At 33.7% G+C, this 14,978-nt stretch overlaps 1 protein-coding gene across 2 annotated transcripts in view; it reads left to right on the top strand.

Annotated features, from left to right (window-relative positions):
* CACNA2D1 (calcium voltage-gated channel auxiliary subunit alpha2delta 1) overlaps positions 1-14,978 on the top strand; it is a 372,848-nt gene that overhangs the window by 255,656 nt on the left and 102,214 nt on the right. For both annotated transcript variants that reach the window (XM_030446297.1, XM_030446305.1), the window contains exon 7: positions 8,635-8,766. In XM_030446297.1, the coding sequence (XP_030302157.1) occupies positions 8,635-8,766 (132 nt within the window). The remainder of the gene's footprint in view (positions 1-8,634; positions 8,767-14,978) is intronic.

Raw genomic sequence — 14,978 nt, forward strand, 5'->3', positions numbered from 1 at the left:
AGACATTTTGAGTCTTACAAAGGGATTTGTAAGGGTGATGGTTTTTTTCATTTGCCTATAACAATCTAAAGTAATAACCCCTGGCTCCTAATTCTGTGATGTGCTTATTGCATTGGACTGAAAAAATACTATGTACAGATAGACTGGCTGAAAACTGCAGTGTTCCTCTGTTCTCAAGATGAGATCAGTTCCCTGTGCTACAAAATATTTTGGCCATTAACTTCAGGGAGGCAAGGATTTGCCCCAAGAGTACAATTCATCTTCGCATTGTGGAAATTCTGGCATTTCAATCTATATTTTGTTCCTCATAGATTCAAAGCTACAGATTAAATAAAAATTATAAAAACATTTTCTTCTTGCAAAGGTACAGCCAAAGTCATTTTTTATATCAAGAAACTGCAATGTCTTCAGAGATCTGAGACCCTCTGTTGGTAGAGGCAGCATTGAGCTTTCACCTTTCTGGTACCCTATAGTCTCTTCATCCTTAAAAGAGTTCATATGCCTTTTCTATAACCTGGAAAGCAACACCAAAAAAAGCTTAAACAATAGTCAAGGCTAAAATTCCTATGATGATGCCAGGCTATGGAATAATAATAACTTTTATTTTTATATGGTTCTCCTGAGAAGGCACGATGCAGTTGCATATGGGACATGTGTTTCATCTTTTGGAGAGAGAGGGCTTCTTCCTTACGTTGTTGAATTTCAGAGGATAGCTCTCTTCTTCCTCTTTGGTGCATCCTTTGCCCAAAACAAAAGAAAAAAAATTCTTGAAATATATATATACATATATAATATATATATTCTATTTGTTCACAGTACTTGTCTGTGAGATAGTTAGAATACTGACAAGGAACAGGGGCTGTCACATTTGTTTCATTTGAAACAGACCTTGTCTTATCATAATTTTTCTCACGTTCCCTGCTTGTGCATTGTATTCCCCTCACACTTGGTGTTTGTTGGATTTCTGTTGCCAGAGATACATTGAGATACATTAAAACAGCCTGCTTTTCATTAATATTTAATTTATATGGGGATTAGATTAGAATCCATTAACCAAATCCACTGTATTATTTTATAATTATTAAAATATCCTAGACCTCAGAAAATATTGTCTGTGATATATATGTTCTCCATATATGATCTATATAATTTATAGACAGTAATTTTATAATACATAATTAAAATATATAGAGATCTTACAATATAAAAAACATACATATATAGAGATATATATTAATGTAGTTGAAAATACCATGCCTTATTTGCAAACATTTAATATTCATGAATAAAAAATTAATAAGAAAAGCAGTTTTACTTCCAATTCTTTTGCTGCCGTTAACTCTGTATAGAACTCTATTGTATGAGGCTTCTAAAAGAACATTTTCTTTATTAATAAAAAAGGGTGGCATAGCAGATTATAGCAGGAACCTTTTTTTTGCTCGATAAATCCAACTACTAATCTGGTTAGTCCAAGTTATTTCTTCAGTGAACTGATCACACGCAGTTTTAAAAGACCTGGGCTCCTCACTTGTCTCCTATCAGAAGGGCATTTTATAATCATCTGCTCTAAAAGGAACTTCTTATCTACCTGATCTAATTTATTAAGTACTTTATACTCATTTGCTTTTGTGCCAGTGCTATCCTTGTGCCTACACACAATTTTCATGTTTGGGTTTGCTTTCTGCCCACCTCAAATTGTCTTTTTACAGAAGACAGGTTTTCTGTTCTCCAGATGTCTTAGTGACCATTTGCAACACTTTTTTCACTTTTACTTAATCTCTTTGACATAACAGACAAAACAAATGCACAATATCCCAAGCATTGGTTCAATGATCTTTATAATATTGTATTAACACATTACTGATTTTGCTGGTGATGCTTTCTGAGTTACTATGGCTTGTGAGAAGATGGAAGGAATTGCCATTGATGGACAATATACTTGTAAGAAGAAGTTAAAGAATTTTGTAACAAGTGATCTATGTAAAACTAATTGGATTTCATTGATTTCTGAACTGAGTTTTTAGACTAGAACTACTATGTATTATAATGGAATTGACAAAGTCTTTAAAGCACTGCAGAAAGCATGAGGTAGGAGAGAGATTTTTGCATGGGTTTTCTCATGCAAGGGTTTCTAAGCCCTTTTCCTTCTCTCTTAACCCATCTCCTGCTTAGAACTTACTGATCTTGTAAGGTGCTCTAGAGACTAGAAGGTTATTGCAGTGCTGTGCCTTTGCAGATTGAAGAAATTAAGAAATTATTCCAGAATAGAATTTCCAGGCAGTCTTTTTGATTGGTTTTGTTTGATTTTGTTAATAGCTAATTTTTTTTTATTTTTTTTTAGTTTAAAGAAGTCTGCATTAAAGATCAAGTTTACCTTTATAGGTTGTTTAATCTGAGTGTCACTGTGATGTCCTTTGAAAAAATTAGAGCAAAGAGAAGACAGACCAGAGTTAATATATGTTATGTAGTCATCATTACATTTTGAATATTTTGTTGATATTTAGTCCTTGATATTTCCATAAAAATACAATATACTAATGAAATTAGGTTTTGTTTTGGTTTTGGTTTTGATTGTTTGTTTATTTTTTTAAGGAATTATGTCCAATTAGAAGAACTACTTTGAAGTCACCTGTTAAAAAGAACAAGAAAAAAGTCAGGAGGTTCTATAATTGCTTTAATAATTTTGTACTGATTTTCATTTTGCATAGCTTTTTCAAAATATGAAAGTCTTCTAGTCTATGAAAGTCTTCACTTTAATCAACAGTATATTTCAACTATTTTGTCTTCTTACCATCTTCTCTGAATCAAAACCTCTAGAGTACTGTATGGCTGTTTACATCAGGTATTACTCTGTTCTAGAATATATGTTGGTATTTTTTAATACTAGAGGAAACAAGGTGAAAATGAGCTTCCATCCTTCCCAGCTGGTATGATGCACAAATACAGTTATCAGCAATAGGTTGCAGTATTTAATATGAGTGTCTTTTGTGTTTTGTAGAGATAAATTACTTGTTGAAAACTTACGAGTGTGTACTGAAGAGTCTATGACTCTGCATTGTATTATCTCTCTTTTATTGAGCTATAATAGTACCTTAATTCGTCTTCTCTTCTTGACATTTTTGTTCTCATTTCCTTCTCCTGGGCGTTTCTTATTTTAATGAGCTTTCACTCTGCTTCTCTTGCTATCAGCATGTGGTGGCTAAGCCAGTCAGCAGACAGTGGATGGCATTGCCAATTAATTTACTTGATTTGAGACAGACACAACAGCACGCTAGACTTCAGTGACTTCTTCAGAGTATTATTTATAGAAGTGTCTGGGACATAATGTCAGAAATCTAATGAGAAGTAGAGAAGTTGTTCATTTAAAGCAAAAAGTACATTACATTTTATCATTCATGCTTTTAATTAAGAGTGTAAAATACCTACTCTCTAAAACTTTCCTTCCTTCTTAAATGTTGAAATTATTTTTTATCATTATTGTTCTGAATACTAGAAATTTTTTATTAATACTTTAATTTTTATGCACTTTGCATTTTAACCAAACAGTTCTGATTATCCAGTAAATTTAAATTTAGTGGTGATAGGAAATAGAAATGCTGCTTTCACAGCAAGATTTTGTAACTGATTTTCACATGCAAGATCCAGCAGAGCATCACCTAAAATAAAGACCTAGACAACTGGAAATGTATAACATAATAGCTTTTGTATGTCAAAATTTAAGATAGTTATGTGTGGTTTTTTTCTTCTCCTCCTGTAATTTGAATGAAAATAACATATTTCCTTTGCATTTGTAAATCCTTGTATTAATAAAAATGAAAATTAGCAAAATTAATTTATTTTTAATATTTTTCTCACTTGTAAGAAATGAGAAAAACGCTTTCAATGTACTTGATTCCTAATATGATAACCCTATACACAAATGCTTTTGAATCGAGTGGTGGATGCTTTCAAAACTAAAACAAGTTGTTGTAAAGTTTCTAGCTATTCTGGAAGAGTTGGCATTCCAGAATATGTCTGCAAGCTGTACTTAAAAGCATGCAGGCAGGAGATAGTGGATGGAAATGCATCCTTTGGAGCTCTGATTTATTTGCCTAACCATTGCAGAGAGGTTGCATAAAACAGTCTTTAGTTCTCCCAGTTGTCATAATTTTATTATTCTCTTTTAACGGTTTCCTAATAAGCTGTGAAAGTTGGTTGTTTTTTCGTTGGTCGTTCTTCTGTTTTGGTTTGGTCTGGTTTGTTTTTTGGATTGCTTTTTTGAGTCAGACACTTTCCTATGATTTTCTATAGAAAAAGTCAAAGTGTCTGAATTTGTATTTCTGATTCCACTCCAAGGACCAGTTATGATGGAGATAGTTTTCAGTTTGAAGCCAGTATAATCTTTCTTTCATTCTGGCATTTGTCTTACATTCCATTTACTACCAGAATAGTTCTTTCAATTATTCTATTTGGAAATTATGGGAAAAGTATTTTCAACTACATTAATATATATCTCTATATACCCCTTTTATATATATGTGTGTGTGTTTGTGTGTGTTCTATATATAAGCCAGTGATAAAAATGTTACTAAAAATACCTTAAATGAAAAAGACCATTCTGTCTTAGTCCCATATAAAAGAAAATGAGACTAGACCTTCCCCATAACATCTGAGAGTGGGTAACATTCTATATAATTTAACATAAGTTAGAAATAATTTAATCATTAAATTAGTGAAGCACATAAATCATAAAGATTAGTTTATACTTTCAGTAGAATTTCTGTAATGTCAGCTAGCATGCTTACAGACAGAAGCCTCTATGTCTGCACACATATGTACAAAAATATAAACATATAAACATATCATCCCTCTGTGCCCACTTTTAAAAAGCCTAAGATTCAATTGTAAATAATTATTTAGTTCATGACAATGTTCTATCTTCAAATATGTCAATGAATCAACTTCATTAAAGAGGATATGGTAGTGTAATACTTTACACAGACTGAAAGAAGATTAATGAACTGCTGAGGAGCTCCCTTCTGTTCTCCCTGGGGTATGTGTAGCTGCCACAACAGGGAATAGCAGCTGACATATCTTCAGATAAAGTAAATAGCTTTCAGGCTTTTCAAATAAAGTTATACCCTGTCTTGTATGCAGGCCAGGGCCTATACATTGAATAAATCATCAGAAGTGTATTACAGTTCTTTTAAAGAAAGCACGGTAATGCTCTCTATTTTTTATTGATTGCATTTGCAGAGGAAAATTGAATCCATTCCTTGTCAAGGCCCTGAAACCTCATGTCATAAAAAAGAGAGGAAAAAGGAAAAGATGGATGGAGTTCAGTGGAATTAGCCAGAAAAAATGATATTCCTTATTGTGTGATGATAAATTTTATTTTTTCATCTTGCCCAAATCAAGTGAAAGGTAGCAGCTGAAGTACTTTGAAGTAGTAATCTTCAAAGACTTCTTTTAGCAGAATTGGAAAGAAGCTTATTGGAGAGCTGTCTACAACCCGCTTTTCTTCATATTATCAGTCAAAAGCTCTTTCCTGTAGAGAAATTAACTCAGAAGGAAAGGTGTTTCGAGGATAAACAACATCTCAGTAAGTATGGCTCTGAAATATCTAAATATTTTATTGTAGTAAAATATATATTTTTAATAATAGAAAAATAAATAATATTCACAATATAATAACAATAACAATATAAATCCATGTCTCGCAGATTTTAGAATATTCTAACCAGAGCTCTACATGAGCTCTACATGAGTTACTGAAAAGAACACTGCATTGATTTTTATGTGCAAATTGAGAATCATGATATTTTAGTAGGAACCATTTGAAGAACAGGTTTGTCACTGTTTATGACTGACCATTTTTGTTTGCCTATCCTTGATTGGCAATTTTCAAATGCCCTGCTCTAGGCTCTAAACCAGAATCTAGAGGTATTGGTTTGAAATTGCCTATTACTAGAGGTATTGCATAAAAAAACAAAAAAAAAGTTGGTGATTGATCTGCAGCTTGCCTTTTGAAGTATAGGGTGTATTCTTTAATAGAAGTGAAATAGTAATACAAGTTGTTGAAAGTCACTTAGAGAAATAAATGATTAAAGCTAAAGTTCCCAGCACTCATTTCCTTGTTCACTGATTACTGGATGGGTTAATATAAATGCATGTGCATACTATATACAAATATGCTTGTATATGGAATTAAAACAATTAATTCCATAAATAAAATAAAACCAAACAAATTAAAAAAAAAAAACAAAACAAAACAAAAAGCAAACAAACAAATTCTGAATGAGGGGAGACAGTTTGAACTACAAATAACAAACTGCTCCCAGAATAAGTGTTCTAATGATGGTATGTTCAGACATTTACATATCAGTCCCACCAAATAAACCTTGTGTGTCTGTTCCAAGGACCAATTCTTGTTGTCATATTGAGAAAGTGAATTCAGAGGAAGAAAATAGGTTGAAGCCTACACATTTCTGAAGCGTAGACTTTTCCCAGATTTGTTTCATTTTACTTCTCATAGGATGCTCTTTTCTTGCTGCTGTTACTGATTTCCACATTGTTTTTTTAATTACAACTTTATGTGTTGGAGGGCTTTTTTTTACCTCTTCTACAAGTTCTTCAATTTTTTTTTAGGGTGCTGTGTTTGTCTCTGGAAAAAAGCTGTTGAGCGGGAGGAGGGAAGGGAAAGTGTAATGTAAATAAGATCATAAAACTCTTGACTCTGACTATAAAGCATCACTTCTCCACAGATATAAAAAATAAGTTATATTAAGCAGTATTTTGAATTTTACAGACTAATCTCAACCAGTCTAATAAAATGGTGAAATTTTTGGTTCAGATATAGCCATTTGGTACTTATTTATTATATGATTTGTAGATTGTCACCTTAGTTTCTCCTTTTTTGTGTATGCATGTACTTTATTTTATTATGTCTATTTATAGCCTTGTGTAACATATAGGCTCATATATATAAAACTGTTTTCAGGTGATGTTAAAGAAATATTCTTTGGAACAAAATTTGTAAATGCACAATAATATGTTTGGTGTGTGTATGTATTGACTATAGTTTATTCATTTGTAAGAGACATGAAAAAAAATGAACATGAAGCTGAAAAAAAGCGCTTGTCTGAAAAAGCAAAGCACAGAGCTTCTGATGCCTTCATCAGAGGAAGCTACTTCTGGAAGTATGATCTGACACAAAGTCAAATTTGGAAATCCTGTACATAATGCTTAATTATGCAGTAGATCAATTGGATCTAAAAGAGATAATTGAACTGTAGCCATTTAAAAATTGTAATTAACTCTTCATTGTGCCTCAGGTAATTATTCCTCTTAAGTAAACATATATACACTTATAATTATCTACCTGATAAAGAGACAGATATATAAAACAAGCTTATTGCTTTCATTGTATCATTGTATAATGAGAGTAATATTATCTTAAAACTACTTTGAAAAAACATAGATAAACCTCTCTGCAAAGCACATGGAGTAGCAATTTCCTTCTTAACCTTTAAAAACAAGCCTATAAAATTTAATGTTGAGATCTCGTTTCTTTAACAAACTCGGTTTGGAAATGGGCTGTCAAATGCTAACTTTCAACCTTTCCTTATTTTTATTATTTCTTTTTTTTTTCCAAGGTAGTAGAAGGCTAGAATATAAACTTGCACAATAAATTTTGTACCGTGGTGCCACTCATGTGCCTTAAACATGAACTGGTTTTATTTCAACTTGACTTCCCTATTTGCAAGAGAAGTCAAATTTTCTTTCCTTTGTGCAGTACTTTTGTGTAAGCAGGCTCTGTTCTTAAACTGTGAACTTTCACAGTCTTTATCACAGTATTTATCATTTATATCTACATCTTTAGATGTTTTCAGGTTTTTTTCTCCCTCTAGTTCCCTTTCCACTCTTGCCTTTCTGGTGTAGGTGTTTTAGTTTTAGAAACATCACTTAGAGTGCCCTTAGGCAACACAAAAGAAAGCATTAGTGACCAAACCAACTAAAAGCTCTTGCTCTTTCTAATAAGCTGAATTTCCTTATATTCTAAATTAATAGTATAAGTAATAGTGTAACTCATAAATATTAGTGTTCACACTGCTGATGTTTCTGTAAGTGATCACATCTATAAACATTAAGATCTTGTTAATAAGTGATGAGTATGACTCTGCATGCATTTCCACCTGAATGTTATAATTCAAATAACTCATCACCATCTTCTACCCATAGAATTCCTTTACATCATGCAACATATTTTTTACCTTTCTAAGAGACTCTTCTACTTTTGTTGATGTCATTCTATTATTTCATATGCAATGTGCTTTGATTAGTAGAAATATGAAGTTTATATGCTTGCACTTACTTTTCTACAGCTGGGAAGTGCAGAGTGACATCTCAGGAACAGAGTATTTGTAGGAGATAATGAATACAAAAATAAGGCAGAAGTCATTGCATACAAATAATGTAATGGGAAGAAGAAAGCATAAGGAACTTAAAATTCCAAGGAGGAAGACTGTTTAAATTTACTTTTTCAATTAGTTAAAATGTTATTACTTTCTCCAATTGTTGGCTTAGCTTTTGTAGTCATCACTACTTGTGTTAGGATATAACTTTATAATACTGAATATGTTTTGTGTTTGACAGCAACAATAGTGTTAAATGAACTCAACTGGACTGCAGCACTGGATGATGTATTCAAGCGGAACAGAGAAGAAGACCCCACTTTGTTATGGCAAGTCTTCGGCAGTGCCACTGGCCTTGCTAGGTATTACCCAGGTAACTCAAGTCTCCTAAAGAGCTATCCTATTCCACATAGTGCCTTAAAAATATCCTGAATTCTTTACAAGGGAACTAAAGATGACTCTCTGACAGAGATGGGGTTTCTGTGTAGCAAGTCAAAGACTATATAGTGACTCAAAGTATAGTTATAGTAACTCAAAGACTGTGAAATAAACCTTCCATGAGGGGTAAGAAACTGGGGGTGAAATATGTAACCAGTATTTTTACAGTCGAAGCAGAAGATGATGTCTTTTGAAAAGCTGAACGGTTAGTTTTATTTTAATAATGTTTTCTATGTGATGTGTAAGGAATCAATTGAATATTTGTCAGTGAGATTTTTGCACCTGTCTAGTTTTTAAAATAGTGACTTGTTGACTAGACAGATAATCTTATGGTTCAAGTCAGTAAAAATTCAATTACACCATGCTGTGTTTATATCCTGCAGTATCCTCAATTATTTCTTTGCTATTAGAACTAAGGTCAGTGAATACAACTTGATTAAATAAACCAGCGTCTGCTTCACCTGTCAAAGAATCCCATTACTGAATCACAGTAATTACTTTAAATAGATGTATATTTTACTGAATTTAGATTAGTGGTAGCCTTAATTTGATTCTTGATGGGCACTAGTGAATGGAAAGTGTTGTTTTATAGCAGGACATAGTGCCTTTCTGCTGCTGTTTCTGTTAAGTGATGCTGTTATCAGTGACAGAGTGAGGTGTCTACTGTGCACAAGACAACTTTGTGCAGTGTCTTGTGTCTTGCCTTCAGCTGGTTAAGAAAGTCTGAGATCCTTTCTCATTTATACAGGATTTTTTTGTGTTTCTGAGGATGGAGAGGATTATTCTAAAGATGTTACTGTATCGCTAGCACAATTGCTAGCAAAGGCTGAGAAAATGCCTTTGGCTATTTTACAGGAAGATATATTTCATAGCACTTGAGTGCTGTTTGCTTGTCATAATAGGTGCTGGTGAAATACTGTAATATGTGACAAAAAAATAACATTGAAAAGGCTAATTTTATATTCCCTTTCTTTGCAATTGTTATGTTTCAGTGCTTTAGGGATCTATTAGTGCTGCATTTGGAATCACCATTTGTCACCACATGCTATGTAGTGATGTTTTCCAAATGCTGAAAAAGAACTTTTTCTTAAATATATCTTTAGGAAATTTATTTTCAAGTGTAAGATTATCTTATAAACTCAAAAAATATATTCTTGTTTCTAGCTAATCTCTATATTTCAGTTGTTCACCAGCCCAACACAAGAACCGCAAAAATCTCTATGTATTCTCCCTTAGAGCATTTCTATGAAATGTGACAAGCTTGCTTTCCCTGGTTTGGGCAGAAAACGTTGCTTGTATATATTCCACCCAATTCCAAATTTATATTTATATATATTTTAACATATATTTTTGAGGTCCGACCTGCAGTAATTCATCCAGCTCTGTAGTCCTCAGAACAGGAAAGATATGGGCCAGCAAGTCCAGAGGAGGGCCACAAAAATGATCAGAGGAATGGAACACCTGTGCTATGAAGAAAGGCTGAGAAAGTTGAGTTGAGAAAGTTGAGGTTGTGGAAGTGAGGACTCCAGAGAGTCCTCATTGAAGCCTTTCAGTATTTAAAGGAGGCCTATAAGAAAGGTTGTGACTTTTTATCAGGGCCTGTAGCAATAGGACCAGAGGTAATGGTTTTAAACCAAAAGAGAGTAGATTTAGACTAGATGTAAGGAAGAATATTTTTACGATGAGGATGGCAAACCCCTGGAACAGGCTGTCCAGAGAAATGGTAGATGCCTCATCCCTGGGAACAGTCAAGACCAGTCTGGATGGGGCTCTGAGCAATCTGTTCTAATTTAAGATGCCCCTGTTCATTGCAGGGTGGTTAGACTAGATGACCTTTCAAGGTCCCTTCCAACTGAAACTTTTCTATGATTCTATGACTTAGTATAAAAATCAGATCCTCACACCTCATGCTTATTCCATAGCTAGTTGCTTAAGTCCTTCCTAGCTCTCTAGTCCTGTCAGAACTTCAAAAATTCTTGGGTAATTCCCTAATTCTTAGACTTCATACATACACACAGTAACCTGGAGCAGTCTGAGAGTGTTTAATCTGTATGTGCATTGTTCTGTGCATCTTTTCCTTCCTACTTCCTTCCATTTATGGCTCAATTCAGTAAGCCCTTTGGTTGTTAGATTTTTAGTTTTTGTGCAGGAAAGGAAAGGAGCAAGGGTTTGGGTTTTGGGTTTTGTCCTTTAAAAACTCTGTTAAAAATCTTCATATCATCATTCAGAGCAATAGAAACAATGACACTCTCTGTAATTGTATTGATAAAATGCCTAGTTGGGTTGTCAGTTATCTGTCCATGTAGAGAGTTTCCAAGAGTGCCAGCACTGCTGGGCTGGTATGGAGGGCACAGCTGATAAATAAGCCAGTGGAAAGGTACTCGTCCATAGGGGAAAGTTTTTTGTGTTACTTCAAATCTTAATCTGTGTCATAGAATTACTGTTGGTTCAGAAATAACAGCATGCAGGGCTTGTATCAGGAAGTAGAGTGTTATTTACTTATTTATTTGTTTGTTTATTTTTTTCTTCAATACAAATACTGATGTGTGGAAAAGAAGTAGATGGACATGTCCAAACCTTCGGGTGCACACAGTGCTTTTGCTGGGGTCAGCTTCACAAGTCTAACAAGTCTATCTTGAAAAGGAAACAGGTCAGGCTAGAAGGCCCCTGAACCAGGATTAGCAAAGTACAACGTGGTACCCAGACAACCACATAATGTATTTCAGGAAAGGAGCAAGGGTTTGGGTTTAAAAGGAACCCAATCCAGGAAGCAGAATCTGCCATAAAATTTCTTGCAGCTTTTTGTCCCTCCCCCCATCCTACATCAGGAATTCCTGGCTACACGTCTGCATCACCTAAATGTAGGCTTGAACATAGGCATCAATGACCTCAGAGGCTGCTGAGCCTTCTGGTGCTTGTAGGGCCCTTCATTTTTAGGGAACTAACTTTTTATCTGAAGAAATAAGCATATTGGCAAGGGGCTACAATTTATTCTAAAATCGCTTCTGCATTCCCTCAGTAATTACACTCTTGCTCAAAGGGGAAATAATGTTTGCAGAAACAAAGTGGCACCAGACAACTTCCTTCTGCTCAGAAGCTAAATTTAATTTGTTGGGTTATTGATTGAGGATGAAAAGAAGACTCTGAATGTTTTCTCTCCTTATTTATTCATCAGTGCAAAAACAAGGGACAGGCCATGCAGTGGTTGCTTGCAAGCCACCTGAAGGTTATTATGATGGATGTAAGGAAGTTAGGTTGCAAGTACTTTGGATTCTGCATTATAAAAAATTTCTATTCAAGCTACAGCTTTCCATTTCACCTGTCATTGACACAGAGCTACTAGTAACACATCAAAAAAATTGAAATATTACAGGTTTAATAGACAATTTATGGTCATCCAAAATTTAGATATTTTCCAAGCATTTATTACTTTTCAAATATATTTAATAATTCTTAACAATAGTTGAAGTTTTTAAAACAAGTTAGCAGACTGACTGGTAAAATTGTCTAGTCATTAAAACAAAATTAATCAGACATTTTAAGTGAGTTTTTTTTTGCAACCAATTGTAATGCCTTGAAATTCATGTGTATAGCATTCCAAGCAACTTGTAAGTGACAAGCACAGAACCCCTTGTGATGGATATGCAGATAAAAGAGACATTTTCATTAAGATATAGGGGAAAGATTTCTGTTACTTAAGCTCTTTTTACTAAGCTTAATTTCCAAAGCAAGAAGATACAATGTCATGGATGAGCTTTTAATAAAATTAAATTCAAGCTACATTTAAATCTGGGGATTTTAAAAAAAAGGTAAAAATAGGATGACTTTTAAATATCCATGTACCAGAATGCAGCTGAGATCAAAATGTCAGTTACTTTGCTTGCATAAACAAACCTGACCAGAAAAGGCAGTCCCAGACCTAGGCACATAGTGAATATGCATTACATTCTGTCAGACATGAGATGTTCTGTGGTTGGTCCTGTCTGACTTGCAGCCACAGGGACCTTCACTACTGTCCAGTGCATGCTCAGAAGCTATCTTAACTTATCTCAGAAAACAAGGAATCTCAGGAATCTCAATTTAGATTTATCACTTTGGGAAATTAGTTGCACTTTTCTTTGACAGGAAATCACAATCAGTTTTTCAAAACATCTCCCACATGTAACTTGTATGAAAAAAACCTTCCTGTTTCCTAATGTTCAGTTTGCAAACCGAATATTATCTGAGTTGTCTGCAGAGGCAAGATAGGACTGAGCATATAAAAACCACCTTTTTCCCTTTGGACTTTTTGTCTGAGGACTCAGTTGTCTTGAAAGAACAGATTTTCAATTCTAGTTTCTCTAAAATTTTACCAGGTTTAAATATATTTATGTTTCCAGCCTTCATCCTGTAAGGGGACAGTTGCTCATTATTTATCCGTTATTTATGCATCACTTGAGTACCATGAAAGAATACAGAGATGTATTTTGGGTGTTTGGGGTTTTTTGTTTGTTTATTTGGTTGTTTTGTTTTGTTTTGTTTTGTTTTGTTTTGTTTTGTTTTGTTTTAGCAAGCCCTCCTGAAATTTGATATTATGGAATTCTGAAAGGTAAATCTTTGGAAACAGGAAACAGAATCAAAAGATTTTCATTGGGAAAACTGTAAGCTCCCAAGTTTAAAGTTTGGATTCTATGAGGTGGCAAGAGAGCACAGAATACTATAAAAGTCAAAGCACCTCATCAGTAGTACTGGTAGATATAATCTTCCTACCTGCTTTCTGAGTTTATAATTCTAATTCTAGAAACTGTTACTACCTTTTAAGATGTCATTTTAAGATGACATTTGCCTAGTTCTAGTGCAGATAAAACGTTTCAGTAGTTTTTAATTCAAGTTAAAAGCAGTAATGTGGAAGCATTTTAGCAAGATCATTATTAATTACACCTAAAATGGATGAATATTCTGGAAGGATGTATATCATTCACCAGATATGGACTATGTAATACATACTATCTGATGTAAAGTATTGAGACCTAAAGCAATCACAATAATCACAGAACCACTAGCAGTCACCTGAATCAACCCTTCTTATATTGTTTTCAAAGAAATATCTTATTATTAATATTTAAATCTTTAATCCATTCACCCTGGTGTGGCACATGTAGAGTTTTGTTGACTTCATGTAGACAAAAAGATTTGTATATTTATATATTTTTGTGTTGGATCTATTCAGTTCATTTTATTTCAACATTTTAGAAAGCAGCTATCTGAAAAAACCAAATTGATATCAAATCTTTGTCAGGCTTCTTGGAAGTGTAGGTAGAAAGCAACTAGTTCCTCTTTCAGTCTTGAAATCCTTCTTATTTATAGAGGTAATGAGGATTATAAGTCTTAATGTTTCATTAAAATTCTGCAATGGGAAGTGTATTATTTTCACTGTAGAAATTACTCATTAAAGAAGTTTAAAAACCACTTTGTATTTATGTACCTTTTGCCAGATACCATCTCTCTGTTGTATTTGCTTGTTGTTTTTTTCCTAAGGCTAAGATATGCAGTGAAGGATGTGTTTTGTTTTGCGCTGCAGGCAAATTAAATATTCAATTAAATATAATATATGATGCTTTCTATTTATAGCAATTAATACACCTAAGAAAGTTTGGCTGCAAAGGATTACTCAAATGAAAACAAACTCTTGATTTACATTCATGTTTTGTAAAAAACCTGTTTATTCAGCAACACTGACTCAGCTTTCTCAGGGAGGTTTGCTAAATAATATTTGCTGAAGGCAATATATAAAGGGTAGTACTAATACAGATAGTTTCAGGTTCCATAGAGTTAGAAGATTTTATATACGGATAACAGTAGCATGCTGATGCAGTAATAGATTCAGCATTTTTTATGAAGGACTGTTGACCCTAGACTGCGTGTGACATTTGGTCTGCAGTACGCTCAAAGTGGGAATGTGCCACATCCGGCCAAATTCGAAAAAGCTGAGGCAATTAATGGAAAAAATAAAACTGAAAAAGAAGTACTATCCTGTCCCCAGATGCTCCAAAACTTTCCACTTCCATCTAGAGATTTAACAAGGGCCTATGGGAAATTAAATTTAAAACTTTTTTGTCTCAAAGTTATTTGTCTTGGAACTTCCACTCTCCCAAAGGGCTGCATAAC

The sequence above is a fragment of the Calypte anna genome, chromosome 1 (assembly GCF_003957555.1).
Source record: "Calypte anna isolate BGI_N300 chromosome 1, bCalAnn1_v1.p, whole genome shotgun sequence".
Taxonomy (NCBI): domain Eukaryota; kingdom Metazoa; phylum Chordata; class Aves; order Apodiformes; family Trochilidae; genus Calypte; species Calypte anna.